The 13,826-nt window shown below is 35.6% G+C and overlaps 1 protein-coding gene across 1 annotated transcript in view; it reads right to left on the bottom strand.

Annotated features, from left to right (window-relative positions):
• RIC3 (RIC3 acetylcholine receptor chaperone) overlaps window positions 1-13,826 on the bottom strand; it is a 64,467-nt gene that overhangs the window by 31,909 nt on the left and 18,732 nt on the right. The window contains 4 exon segments of the mRNA XM_079105772.1: window positions 689-754; window positions 756-780; window positions 3,140-3,212; window positions 4,242-4,465. Of these exon segments, the coding sequence (XP_078961898.1) occupies window positions 689-754; window positions 756-780; window positions 3,140-3,212; window positions 4,242-4,465 (388 nt within the window).

Below are 13,826 nucleotides of genomic sequence, written 5' to 3'. Positions count from 1 at the left end.
TCCTGCATGAGATTCTGCACTTACCCCAAAGGTCTTCTTCCATCCTTGCTAGAAGGCCTAGATGAAACAGAATCTGTCTTTGTCCTTAATCTCACATTCCAGTTTTTCTGCCCTCACCTTCCAATATCCTGTTTCTTAGTTGTTGCCACTTCCATCAACCTCTTGCAGTCACCTTTTCAGATCCTTCACCAGCAGAGGTAGCAAGAGGAGTGTGCCTTCTCTATGGGGCCTCCTAAAAGAGCTAGTATAGCTCTTGACATCTACATTACATGTCTAATTCTATGTGGGCAGCAGTCAACACAAACACAAATAAATACCTCATGTGATGATACTTGCTGTCTCTTCTCATTTGGTCTCAAATAGAAACACAATATTCAACAATCTGACTGTAATTAAAATTACAATTTTTTTTAGGACAGCCAGGAAACTGTCTTTCTTAAAAGTAGGTTATTTCAATCTTTCTGGATTTACTCACATATTTCCTTACTCTGACAATAATTTGTACCACACTAAACTCTTGAAAACAAGTTGCTGATAGTAGGAAATGGAAATGTTGAGAAAGACCATGTAAATACAAATAACTTGAAAATTAAACAAAATGAAATAAGTGGCCCATATATCAAAGAAATGCAAAGTTTTGAATTGATTCTCTCCAATAGGAAATTAATCCTGTTAGATGAAAACCTACCTCTCCCCATTAGGTCCCACTCTGTTGATTAATTTTTCCATGGCTTCCTCTGTCTCCTTCAGTTTTCTTGCAGTTGACAAGCTCAAAATTAGCTGCAAAACAAACATCAATCTAAAAACCAAAGATCATATATTCCCTAAGCCCTTTCATGAAAAAGCTAAGCTACTGAGACTATGATAATCCAGGCAGGTTCTGAGACTCAAGGCATCTCTCCCGTTATTATACTCAGTACAAAAAGAGTACAGGGGTCTGGGCACCAAGATCTACAGGATACATGTTTAGTGAGTGGTGAATAAAATCACTCTCTTACACACAGTGATACAGCAGGACAGACTAAAGAAAATACCCAGAAGTGAAAAATATACCCCTACATAGCCACCCAAGAAGAAACACAGAAGATAAATATACATTTGTGATCCAAACGATGTTTGAGGTTGAGATACCAAACCTATAAGGTACTTTTGAAATCGAGTTAAGACATAAAAAGAGCACTATTTATCTGTAACTAAGGTATAAAAACAAATGTATCTGTAAGAAAATAGTTTAAATATTAGACTTAATTAATAGAAAAACTCTTTTTTTTTGCGGGGGGCTGGGAGTACCAGGGATCGAACTCAGGGCCACCACTGGATCACCAAGCCACATCCCCAACCCTATTTTGTATTTTATTTAAAGACAGGGTCTAAGCAAATTGTTTATTAGCACCTCACTTTTGCTGAGGCTGGCTCTGAACTCGCCATCCTTTCACCTCAGACTTCCAAGCCACTGGAATTACAGGTGTGCACCACTGCACCCAGCAATAGAAGAACTCTTGAACCAGTGCTGAAACCTCTGTGCCAAAGTTTTCTACCTTGGTTATCTGGGATAATGAGCATGTTGTACTATGTAACCCTGATTCCTGGATGCAGTTTTCTTAACTAGGGTCAGTAGAGAATACATATATCTATTGAAGAGAAAAAAATAAATCACTCAATCAATATGTGAAATGAACTTTAATGCAGTAGAAAAATAAAATGTTAAATGAAAAACTACTCATTATGTAGGTAATCTAGCTTTTCTATTTTATACCTGAGTACTCTCCTACCCAAATATATTGAGAGGGTCATTATAAATACAATTATTTCACTTTTTGCTTTCTTCCGAGGTGCTGGGGATTCGAACCCGGGCCCATGCACATGCTCGGCAAGCCCTCTACAGGGTGAGCTATTTGCCCGCTAATACAATTATTTCAAAGGCCTTTCAATGCTTTTAGAACAAACTCTCATGCATGTAGTTAACATACTTTACAAATGCTTATTAGGTTGTTTTTTCTGCATGATTCAAAATTAAAGGATAAGAAGCTGATATTAAACTATTACCATTATTTCAAAACAGCTGCTTTTATGAATTCATTTGATCTACTTCTGTTTCAAATGCACTATGACACAAGATACAGAACTTGTTATTCTTTAAAGAGCAATTTTTTAAAAAATTACTGATACATTTATCATCACTATCTCACTTAGGAACATGGTCACTTTCTTCAAGGACTCCTTGACTAAGATTTCCAAAAAGAACACAGAATATGACTAGGATATCTAACTTCACAGAGAATCTCAGAGAATCCAAGGCAGTTATAGCCTAGGCAAGATGCCTCCATAATTAAGCCTCATTTCATTTTGCTGATGCCTTCCTTTAAAAATGTCTGATAAGGCTTCATTATTCATAGAAGAAAGTAGCAGTCTGGCCTTAACCTACTCTTCAAGACTTCTTTTCCACAACTGCAGTACATCAACACTCTCTAGACTTCCATAAACTCAAGACCTCATGTTTGTCGATACCTTACTCAAGCCACCTAATTGCTCCTCCACAGACACCCAGACAGACAAGATTTCCCATCATGCTTATGACAAGTTCCTTCTTTCTAAACTTTTCACAAGTTATTTTTCCTAGTGTCCAGTCTAGTCTATGAATTATTAGAGGAAAGAGTCATGCTGTACACATTTCATCTCCCCAGAGAGCACAGAAAATTCTAGTTTGGCAATAAATGTTTGATGATTATGTTTCAAGAGCCTCAAGCGTTAGCTCTTTCCTTAGAGTTAATGAGTGATTTAGGCAAGGAAGTGATTTCTCTGCCTCGGTTTTCCTCTCTGTGAAATACAGATATCTGCTAACAATATTTTGAAGTATGGAAATGAGAAATAACCCATTCCAAATGTGAAATACTAATTTCCCAATATATATAAAAATAAACTGTCAGTTTTGTACTTTCTGTAGCATCCTTCCCTTAAAAGCCCCAAATCAATAAGGAAACTTTTGAGAATTCCTAGAACTAAGGTAAAAACAGCATCACATGAATTTGGAACAACTTTTGAGAAATGCTATTAAGACATACCACAGATTGTCCCTCTGATTGTATTATAGCTGTCTGACTCAATAACACCTGTGAATATACTGAGAAGGGGTACTTACTAATTTTCCTGTGGGTGTTTCCAGATGTGACACTAGAGCATTTCCGATCCTCTGCAGTTTTCCCCTTTGAGAGCTGAGAATTGAAGGAGGTACAGCACATCAACAGCAGCTCAGAACCTCAAAGTCATGGAACCCTCATATTAAATGGAAAAAAAGGTTGGGAGACAAAAATTAAGTCAGAAATCAAATCAAGTAGCAGTATTAGAGAAACATCTTTTTTTTAAAAAAAAAGTCACTGAAAAATTTGAGAAGGTCCAAGTAAAAATTGTTAAGACGCAGGGGAAAACAAAAATCTTCTAATAGATCATTTGCTTTGCCCATGCTCATCTAAAAGGGGATGTGCTAAACCCCAGGGGCATTCTTGTAGAATCAACTCTGATTGTGTGCAGCATTCCTAGGAAATAAGAAACTCAAATCACCTAATCTTACTCTAATTAGGAGTGCAAAGGGAAGCTTTTGTCTCTACTTCATAGCACATAGGACTGTGGCCTGCAAAAGCCTGTCTGGAGGTGGCATTTAATTGGGAATCTCTTTTTAAAAGACCCACACTATGTATCCCCAGAACTAGGAACTATCAAGCTCAGTTTCAAGATAAGACAGTTCTGTCCCAGGAGAATTACTAGAGAGGATATTAAAAACAGCATGCCATATTAATATGGGCAGAAGGAAAACAAAGTGGTATTAGTACAATCATTATTTGGTCTCACAGTGGCTATCTGGAAATCACTGTGCCAATCCTAAGAATAAAACTCTTCTTAAGACTTATCAGCTTGCAAAGATACTGTCTTTTTTTTTTTTTTTTTAAATTTGGCTTTGAATTATATTGTTCATTGGACTAGAAACTGGAAGATCCAGGTTCAAGTCTTGGTTCTGCCTTTTTGGTTGTAAATTCTGGGGCAACGCAAGTTCTCAGCCAAGATTTCTCATCTGTAGCTGAGATAATAGCTATCCTAAGTATCTCAAAGAGGAGGCAAGGTTTAAAGAAATGATGGACTTGAAAATGTTTGATGAACTCTAAAGAGTAATGTAGATAATGATTTTTATTAGAATAATATTAGATTTCCACTGAAAAATATGATATAATTAAGATGATTCCACTTACCTTAAATAGAATGTACAGTATATATAAAAAAATCCCAAAGCCATAGATTGGAATAATTTGCCCCATCAGGCCTCTTCCACCACTTCCTCCAGTACCTCCACTTGATCCTTTGGCCTTTGCAAATGCCTCTGCAAGGTGAGACCTTTGGAAACGAGCCCCAGGGGTTGGGCCATCTGAGGGTGCCTGGTGATGATGCATTATAGGTGGAAATCGGCCCAATTTTCCTGAGAAAATAAATTAATTGCTCTCTATCTCTTCTATTATTTTAAGTATGTTTATTATGAAAACATCTCATGCAATGATGTACAAATAACAGAAGCTAACACAATTTTAAGAAAAAAAGAAACATGATGAAAAAATACAAAAAGTATCACACAGATATTAATATGGTGTGGTAATCTCTGGCTGCTCACCAAAACCATTTTCTCTTCCTTCTGGATCCAGAGCTAAACCACATTTAGCTAGAGTTAAAAATGCCATGTGACTGAGTTCCAGCCTAAAGAATACAAGTGATTGTGCTAGTTCAAGACCTGGCTTATAAAATCTCCCATGTATTCAACTTCATGATCATAAACAGAATAAAGAGAAATGAAGATAAGAAGATTTTGCAACATTTAAAACTGAAAGGACTAATCATCTATAGTATGCAAGAAGAGTGTATAATTCAATATGAACATTACAGGAACCCCAATAGAAAATGGATAAAAGCTATGATTAGGGAACTTACAGAAAGAGAAGCCTAAATGACTAACAATATATAAAAAGATGATTAAATTTAAAGTAAAGCAAGTGAATAAAATGCAATTAAAATAGTGGTATAGCACTTTATACCCACCAGAAGGGCAAAATTAGGAAGGTGGTTAATAGCAAAGTTGGCAAAGATGTGGGGAGGCAAGAACTCTAATGTACTGTGGGTAAGAACATAAACTGATACAGTCACTTTGCTAAGTGATCTATCTGTATTTAGTGACATCAAGCATGTATAGGCCCTGTGATTCAGTGATCCCTCTCTGGGGGATAAATCCCTAAGAAATTCTCAAATAAGGTTTTATACATATATACAAATTACTGACTACAGAACTGTGTGAGAATGTTCACTGTGAGGATGATGTAGTGGGGAGCTTGAAGTAACATTGGTTTCCATAGTGGGAGCATGGAAAATCAACATGGAGTGGATATAAATAAATAATTCTATGTAGCTTTTAGAAACCACACTTTATATGTGCCTACAAACATGAACACATATTTAAAAATTGCTAAATACACTGATTTAGTTAAAATAACAAATACCATATGTAAGACTGAACACACAAACAATTAGGTATCTTCCAAGCAAATAGGTAGGACAAAACATAAAACACACAGGAGTGCATGCAACTGAACTGGGACAGGAATGAACGTATGGCTTAAGGATAAAGGGTTAAAAGGAAAAAAAAAAAAACAAGAACTTTGTACTGACAAAGGTAATGAAGTGCTATGAAGTTTGAAGGGCTATCTTCAGGCCAATTCTCTGCTCTTGAGGTAAGAAAGGAGAGAAGAAGGGAGGAAGGGAGGTAAGGATGCAAGATAGTTAGCTACTCAGCTTAGAAGCGGCCTTCTGTCTATGTCTTTCTTATCCAAGCTCCACTCCGATAATTCTCCTTTCCTTCCCAATATTGACTTTGAATGACATGAAAATTATGAGAAGAAATGCTTCTTTTTAAGAATGAGTCAGCAACAGAAGCACGAATTTGGACAAAGAGGGAAACCACCAAGTCACCATCCAAGTCACCATCCCTTATTCTGGGTGTGGTAAATATGTCTCTTTTAAATTATGATATTACATAGTGAGGACTCACTTTAAGTCTATTACCCCCTTCAAAAAAATGCCTAGCCAGCATACAGGAAGCTAATCTCTCTCTAGAGAATTTGATATATTGGGTAGCTAGTGTTCAATAAAACAAATTAAATATTTGTAGGAATATGGTGTCAAATTTCATTTTATTGAGAACACTGTCTTTAAAACCTGACATAAAATAAAAAATAAGAAATTAAAACCAGATAATGACATAAAAGTCATAACTTTATATTTTTAAAACTGAAAAATAATGATGATGCTAAACATTACACATCTCTTCAAAAACTTTTCTAGATCTCTCGGCCATGATGATTTAATGAATACCTATTATGTTCAAGATTCTGCCACAGGTAGGAAAGGAAGAGATCCATAAAATATATATAAATAATTGTTCTCACATGGAATGATGACATAAAAATCAGTATGTCCAAAAAAAGACCAGCATCAAGAACAGGGTGCCATGGATTTTATTACTAGACAAACTAAATGTTTAAATGCTGAAAGGATGCAAAAATGTAACATTAAAAAAAGAGAGTCAAATTAGGTCTGTCATTGAAGGGAATGAGAGATTAAGGCCAGCAGAGAAGCAAAGGAACACCAGGAGGAAAGAAGAGTACATGATAAGGAGACTGAGAACAAAGAAGCCAATAAATAGGGTTAACTACCAAATTACTTTAGCTTCATTTAGGGTAGTAACAGGAAGAGAGGGAAGTGAAGATTGAAAGAGTGCAAAGAAATTTAAATGCTAACTTGTGTGAAGTATGAATCTGATACCACAGAACATTGATCAGGAAATTGGCAAAATGTGAAAGGTACTTGATGGGGATTAACCTAGGGTCTGGCAAAAAGAAAAATAGTCTATTACAAAGAACACCTCAAAGAAAGAAAACTACAGCCCAATATCCCTGATGAAGTTAGATGCAAAATACTTAATAAAACATTAACAAATCATGTTCAACAACATATTAAGAAGATTGTATACCACGACCAAGTTGTTTTCATTTCAGAGATGCAAGGATCAATAAATGTAATCATCACGTGAATAGAATTAAGGACAAAAATCCCAGTCATCTCAATAGGTGCAGAGAAGGCCTTTGAAAAAATTCAACACCCACTCATGATAAAACACTAAAGAAACTAGGGATAGAAGAAACCTACCTCAACATCATAAAGACTAAATATGAAAAACCCAAAGCTAACCTTATAGTAAATGAGAAAAAAATGAAAGCATTTCCTTTTAAACTGGGACAAGACAAGGATGTCTACTCTCATCATTCCTATTTAAGATAATGCTAGAAATTCTAATCATTAGCAATTAAGCAAGAAAAGGAATAAAAGGGATTAAAAATAGGACAGGAAGAAGTCTATCACTATTTGCAGATTATATGATCCTATACATAGAATATCAAAAAACTCCTCCAAAAGATTGCTAGAACTAATAAACAAATTTGGCAAAGTAACAGATTAAAAAATCAACATACAAAAATCAATAGCTTTCCAATACACCAAGAATAATCTCCTAAGGAAAAAAAAAATTAGAAAAACAATTCCATTCACAATAGCTTCAATGAAATAAAATACCTACTAATAAATCTAACCAAGGAGGTAAACAAGCTCTACAATGAAAACCACAGAAGAACACTGAAGAAAAATCAAAGACGACTCAGAAGACTTTCCATGTTCATGGACAGGCAGAATTAATATTGTTTAGATGGCCATACAACCAAAAGCAATATAAAGGTTCAATGCAATCCCATGAAAATACTAAAGACATCCTTCACAAAACTAGACAAAGTCCTAAAATTCATTTGGAGGAATAAAAGATCCAGAAGAGTCAAAGCAATTCAAAGCCAAGGAAGCAATGCTGAAGGCATCACAATACCTGACTTCAAATTAAACTACAGAGCTATAGTAACAAAACTGTATGGTACTGACATAGAAACAGACACAAAGACCAGTGTTACAGAATAGAAGACACAGAAACAAACTCACACATCTAAAGTGCTTGACAGATCCCTGACAAAGGTGCCAAAAACATACACTATAGAAAAAATAGACTTTTAACAAATGGTGCTGGGAAAACTGGTTATCAATATGTGGAAGAATGAAACTAGATCCTTATCTCTTACCCTGCACAAAAATCAACTCAAAATGGATGAAAGACCTAGGAATTAGAACAGAAACTATGCAACTCCTAGAAGAAAATATAGGTCAGCATTTCAGTCTTTAGGCACGTGCAATATAAAGCTCAGGAAATAATGCCAAGAAAGAATAAATGGGTTAGCATCAAATTAAAAAGTTTCTGCACAGCAAAGGAAACAATTAGGAATGTAAACACGGAACCTACAGAATGAAAAAAAATATTTGCTAACTATTCTTATGATAGAGTATTAAATCTAGACTATATAAAGAACTCAAAAGCACCTCACCAAAAAATCAAATAACTCAATTAACAAATGGGCAAATGAATTAAACAGACACTTTGCAAAAGAAGAAAGATAATGGTCAACAAATCAATGAAAAAATGTTCAAAGTCATTAGAAATGCTACACTGGATTTCTCAATTCAGTCAAAATGGCAGTAATCAAGAATAAAAACAATAATAAATGCTGGAGAGGATGCAGAGAAAAAGGAATATTTCTACACTGTTGGTGGGAGTGTAAATTAGTACAACTAATATGGAAATCAGTATAGAGGTTCCTCAAAAGACTAGGCATGGAACCACCATATGACCTAGCTATACCACCTCTTGGTATTTATTCTAAAGAATGAAAGTCATCATGCTATAGTGATACATGCATATCCATGTTTACAGCAGCACAATTAACAATAGCCAAATTACAGAACCAACCAAAATATCCATCAATAGATAAATGGATAAAGAAAATGTGGTATATACACAATGGAGTTTTATTCAGTCACATACAAAAAATAAAATTATATCATTTGCAGGAATAAGCCAAACTCAGAAGGTCAAGGGTCATATGCTTTCTCTCATATATGGAAGTTAGGAAAAAGGAAAAGGAAGGGTGGGGAGGAATCTCAAAAAAATCAAAGGGAGATCTGTAGAGAAAAGGAACGAAGGGGTAGAAGATGGGGAGGAAGGGGTGAAGTGCTGGGGAGTGATATTGGCCAAATTATATTGATATATTATGTGCATGTACAAATACTTAACAATGAATCCTATCATTATATGTGGAAATGACATATACTACTCCCTCCCCATCTCCAACTCCTTTGTCTTTTTCCCCTACTGATCTCCCTTTGATTTCCATGGCAAACTCATTTATTCTTAAAAGTAGAATCTATTATAATTTCCAAAATGTCAGGCTGGGGTTGTAGCTCAGTGAAAGAGTGCTTGCCTAGCACCTGTGAGGCACTGGGTTCAATTCTCAGCACAACAAAATAAAAAAAAAATTAATAAACAAAGGTATTATGCTCATCTACACTAAAAATTATTTTTTAAAAAAAATTTCCAAAATTGTCTAGTTCTAGTTTGGACTTTCCCTGAAGCAAGTTTTCTTAAACCCCAATAATTTATATGTGTTTTTTTTTCTGTTTATCACCTCAAATCTAAAAGTGAGACTTATTTTCACCTTCCAAAACCCACTCTCTTCCTATGTTTTTCTTTGTAGACTTATTCTCTTATGAAATTCATTATTGTGTGGATTTGTTTTCTTTAGGCTTGAGACCTACGAACTCTGCCAACTGTCAGAGTACACCTGAGACAGTATGTTGGGGTCAGAAGGCTGAAAGTGGAAGAGATTTTTCTTTTTGTAAAGGTTAACTGGCTCAGTAGAGAGCAACCTTACACTCTGAGATCTTGGTATCACTGTTTCTTACAGTACGTATGGTCCAAAATGTTTTAGAAGACAATGACAATAAAACATTTGGAAACTTCTACTGCACCTTTTTAAAAGGAAAACATTTTAGTTATGCAAAACATACAGGCATACAAAAGTACAGATGATAATACACCAAATACTTGCATATTCACCTCCAAGATTTAACTGAAACCTCTTGTTATATTTTGCCCTCACCCTCCTCTCTGAGATAGAAATAATTCTGAGTTTGGTGCTCATTATAGTCATGTGGGAATATATTCTGAAAAAATGTACTATTAGTCATTTTTTTGTTGCATGAACATCATAGTGCACTTGCATGAATTAAGATGGTTATGACATCACTGGAAAATATGATTTTATGGACTGCTATTGTCTATGTGGTTGGTCACAAACTAAAATGTCCTTATGCAGCACATGACTGCATTAGAATGTGCTTTTAGACTTTGTCATGTAAATATATATCCCATAAACAATAAATAATGTCTTAAAAGGTTTAAAACTTTGTTAAAAAATGGGGGGTGGTTATAACTGTACAACAGTATATTTAATGCCCCTAAAACTTTATATCTAAAAATTGTTAAAATAACCAATTTAGGATGTGTATATTCTATTTAATTTTTTTAAAAAAAATTTCATATCACAGTACCTATCATACTATATTTCATGCTTCTGCAAGTCCCTTCTTTTTTATTTTGCCTTTTTTTTCTAGATGGGGATCATATTTTGGTTCAGAAATGGATCCATGTTGATATGTAAAGGTTTGGTTCATTCATTCAAACTGTTAGATAGCATCTCATTCTATGACCATTTTGCAATTTATTTACCTACTCTTCAGGTGATGAACATTTAGATTATTTTCAATTTTTCATATTATGTTTTACCTGATAGCTACATTATGAACAGGATTTGTGGGGTTTTAGTTTGCTTTTAAAAAACCAGATAAAACAATCTGAATAAAGATACTGGAATATTAAAATCTGTAGATTTTCCAGAGTAGAAAACAGCTGTGTGACTACCTCTATAGGTGCTCAAGTAGTCTATAAAGTGGAACTGACTAAATCCCAATCGTTTATTGAAGGCTTTTCCCCATATTTTGATTTATTTAATTCTTAAAATTTAATTAACTTATCATTGAAGGTTTCAACCAACAACTTGTTTTTTTTCTTTTTTTTGGTTCTGGGGATTGAACTCAGGGCACTTTACCTCTGAGCTATATCCCTCGGTCCCTTTTTAAATTCTGAGACGGATCTGGTTAAGTTGCTAAGGGTCTAAGTTGCCCAGACTGGCCTGGAACTTGCAATCCTCCTGCCTCAACCTCCTGCGGATTATAGGTGTGCACCACTGTATCGCGCTAAGCTTGACCAAAAATTTAATGGATTTAACATAGTAAAGATCTACTTTCCCTTGTTAATAACCACCTCTAGCGGTTAACAAAAGAGCTTTCTAAAAGCAACTTTAAACCCTCTGCAGCATTTCATTCTTGGGCCAAATAAATCAATAGAAAACTTGATGTGTTTATGTTTCTGATTACCACAGTTCCAAAAAGATCTTAATGGGGCAAATAAATCAATAAAGAACTGAATGTGTTCATATTTCTGATTACCACAGTTCAAGAAAGGTCTTAATGGACCAGGTACTTAAGATACAGAGGTTCTTCCTAACACTGAAGAAGTTGTACAGTCTGTATTTAATTCCTCATTACTTAAGGTAGATGCCAGGATGAAAGCCTGACTGCCTCTTTCTCACCAGTTTCCTCCAAGGGCCCCATCTCATATGCCTCTTCTACCTAACTCACTTGGTTGTCTGTTGATTTTTAATCTTTTATCAACCTCCCAACAACCATTTCACTCAATATATTACTAAGAGAGATAATCATATATCTAAGTTACTTAGCACAGGGCTTGGCTCATGGACTCAGTATATATCACTTATCACTGTTCTTCAAGCATATACCAACTGGTCTTGTCATTTCTCTGATCAAAGGCTTTAAATGATTTCCACTAACACAGCAAGAAGTTATGTTGCAGAATGGAGGCAGAAGATGGAGAATAACAATCTTTTCAGTTAGTTATTGGTTAAGATCCTAGCTGTGCCTCCAACTATTTAAGTAGAGGTTATATTAATCTTTCCAGAGTTTATTTTCACTATCTGTAAAATGTACACATTACTTTTCAGAGTTGTTACAAAGATTACAGAGTAGATCGATTCCTGTATACCATGCATCCAGTACATAAAGTAAATAATTGACAATTCTGGTTTTCCTTCCCTAAAAACTGAAACCTGAACAACTGAATTCCCTAACATAACCCGAGAACAGCTCTTTACAATATGTTTCCATTACATACCACTGATTCAGTAAAATAAGGCTTTTCAGCATGCACTGTGCCTCCTTCCCTCTAAGACTATGCTTATACCCTAGTGGTTGTGCTTTTCTCTCCAACTTAACATATCTAAATTCAGCCCATTTTTTCAAAGGGTAAATACTGTACCCACCATCAAAAGAATTTTCTCAGGCCACCTCCATACTCTTAAACCCCCTGCTTGAACCTCTTTAATTGTACTTACCACGTTGGCCTTATTAAGATGTGGAACTATATTCTAATAGCCTCTACTTGAATGGATGGGAAACAAAAACAGAACACCTTTCACTAAGTACTGTTTCTATCCATTTTTATTTGGTACTGACTAAAATCTATAAAACCTCATGAGGATAAGAAAAGCAGCCTCTGATACCCCAAAACTAGCCTGATAATATCAACTTCTGTGCCATGAGGAGACTTGGCACTCAGAACTATGTTGTCGTGTCCTCCTGTTATACATAAGCAATTTCTAAGCATCAAAAATCAAAATCAAAAAGGGCCATTCTGTGACATGATAGATTAGAGAGAGAGAGAGAGAGAGAATGCTCTGTGTGAATGCAGAAAAACATGAATTACTGTCCAGGCCACAAAATCAACCAACCATCCCCCAGTGCTAAATAATGAGTGACAGTTATTTATTCATCAGTTACAGCTTTAGCCTTTTCTAGTCTGTCCTCCCTTAATACAAACTGTATTAAGATACTCATCCTTGAGAATCCAAGATGGCAGACAAGAGGGAGGTACATTCCTTATCACTCCATAACTCCAGATCAAGCAGAGGAAATTCTATTCTCTGCAATGCACTGCCCAAGGATCCCCTACTGTTACCTCCATCACCTGCTGTCTGCCAGCATATCAACTGTTTATGAGTGTGCATCACTCACTAACTGCCACCCTTTCACTTGCCATTCCCAACTGCCTGCCTCTTGCCTGCCCATCGCCCACCTTTCACCTACCATCACCCACCACCCGACATCAACTCGCTGATCATCCACCATTAGCCTACAGACCCAATGGCAATCACCTGCTGCCCACTGTTGCCTGGGAGTTCATTGTCACATTACCCAAAGGTGAGGTACTGGAAGCCTTCAGGGACACTATAAGACTACAGGGTAGAATTTGTATTGACTCAGCTCTACACCACTAGATGGGAAGAGACACAAACAACATGAAAAAGCAAGAGAACAAAGTGCCTCAAACAAACCAATATGTTCCAACAACAGAATCCACAGGCAACACAGTAGAAAAAATGTCAGTGAAGGACATAGTTAGAAAATTGATCTTCAAATAAAGGATGGTATAGAGAGAAAATATAAGAAATGAAAGACCACTTCAATACAGAGGCAGAGATTATAAAAAGAATCAAAGAGAGATCCTCCAAATGAAGGAAACAATAAACCAGATTAAAAAATTCAGTGGAAAGTATCACTAACAGACTAGACCACTTGAAAGACAGAACCTCAGATGATGAAGACAAAATATATATTCTTGAAAATAAAGTTGAGCACACAGAGAAGATGGAAAGAAAACCATGGAACAGAAC

The sequence above is a fragment of the Sciurus vulgaris genome, assembly GCF_902686455.1.
Source record: "Sciurus vulgaris genome assembly, chromosome: 11".
Classification (NCBI taxonomy): domain Eukaryota; kingdom Metazoa; phylum Chordata; class Mammalia; order Rodentia; family Sciuridae; genus Sciurus; species Sciurus vulgaris.
The sequence above is the reverse complement of the archived record's forward strand: the minus strand, read 5'-3'. Positions and strand labels throughout refer to the sequence as shown.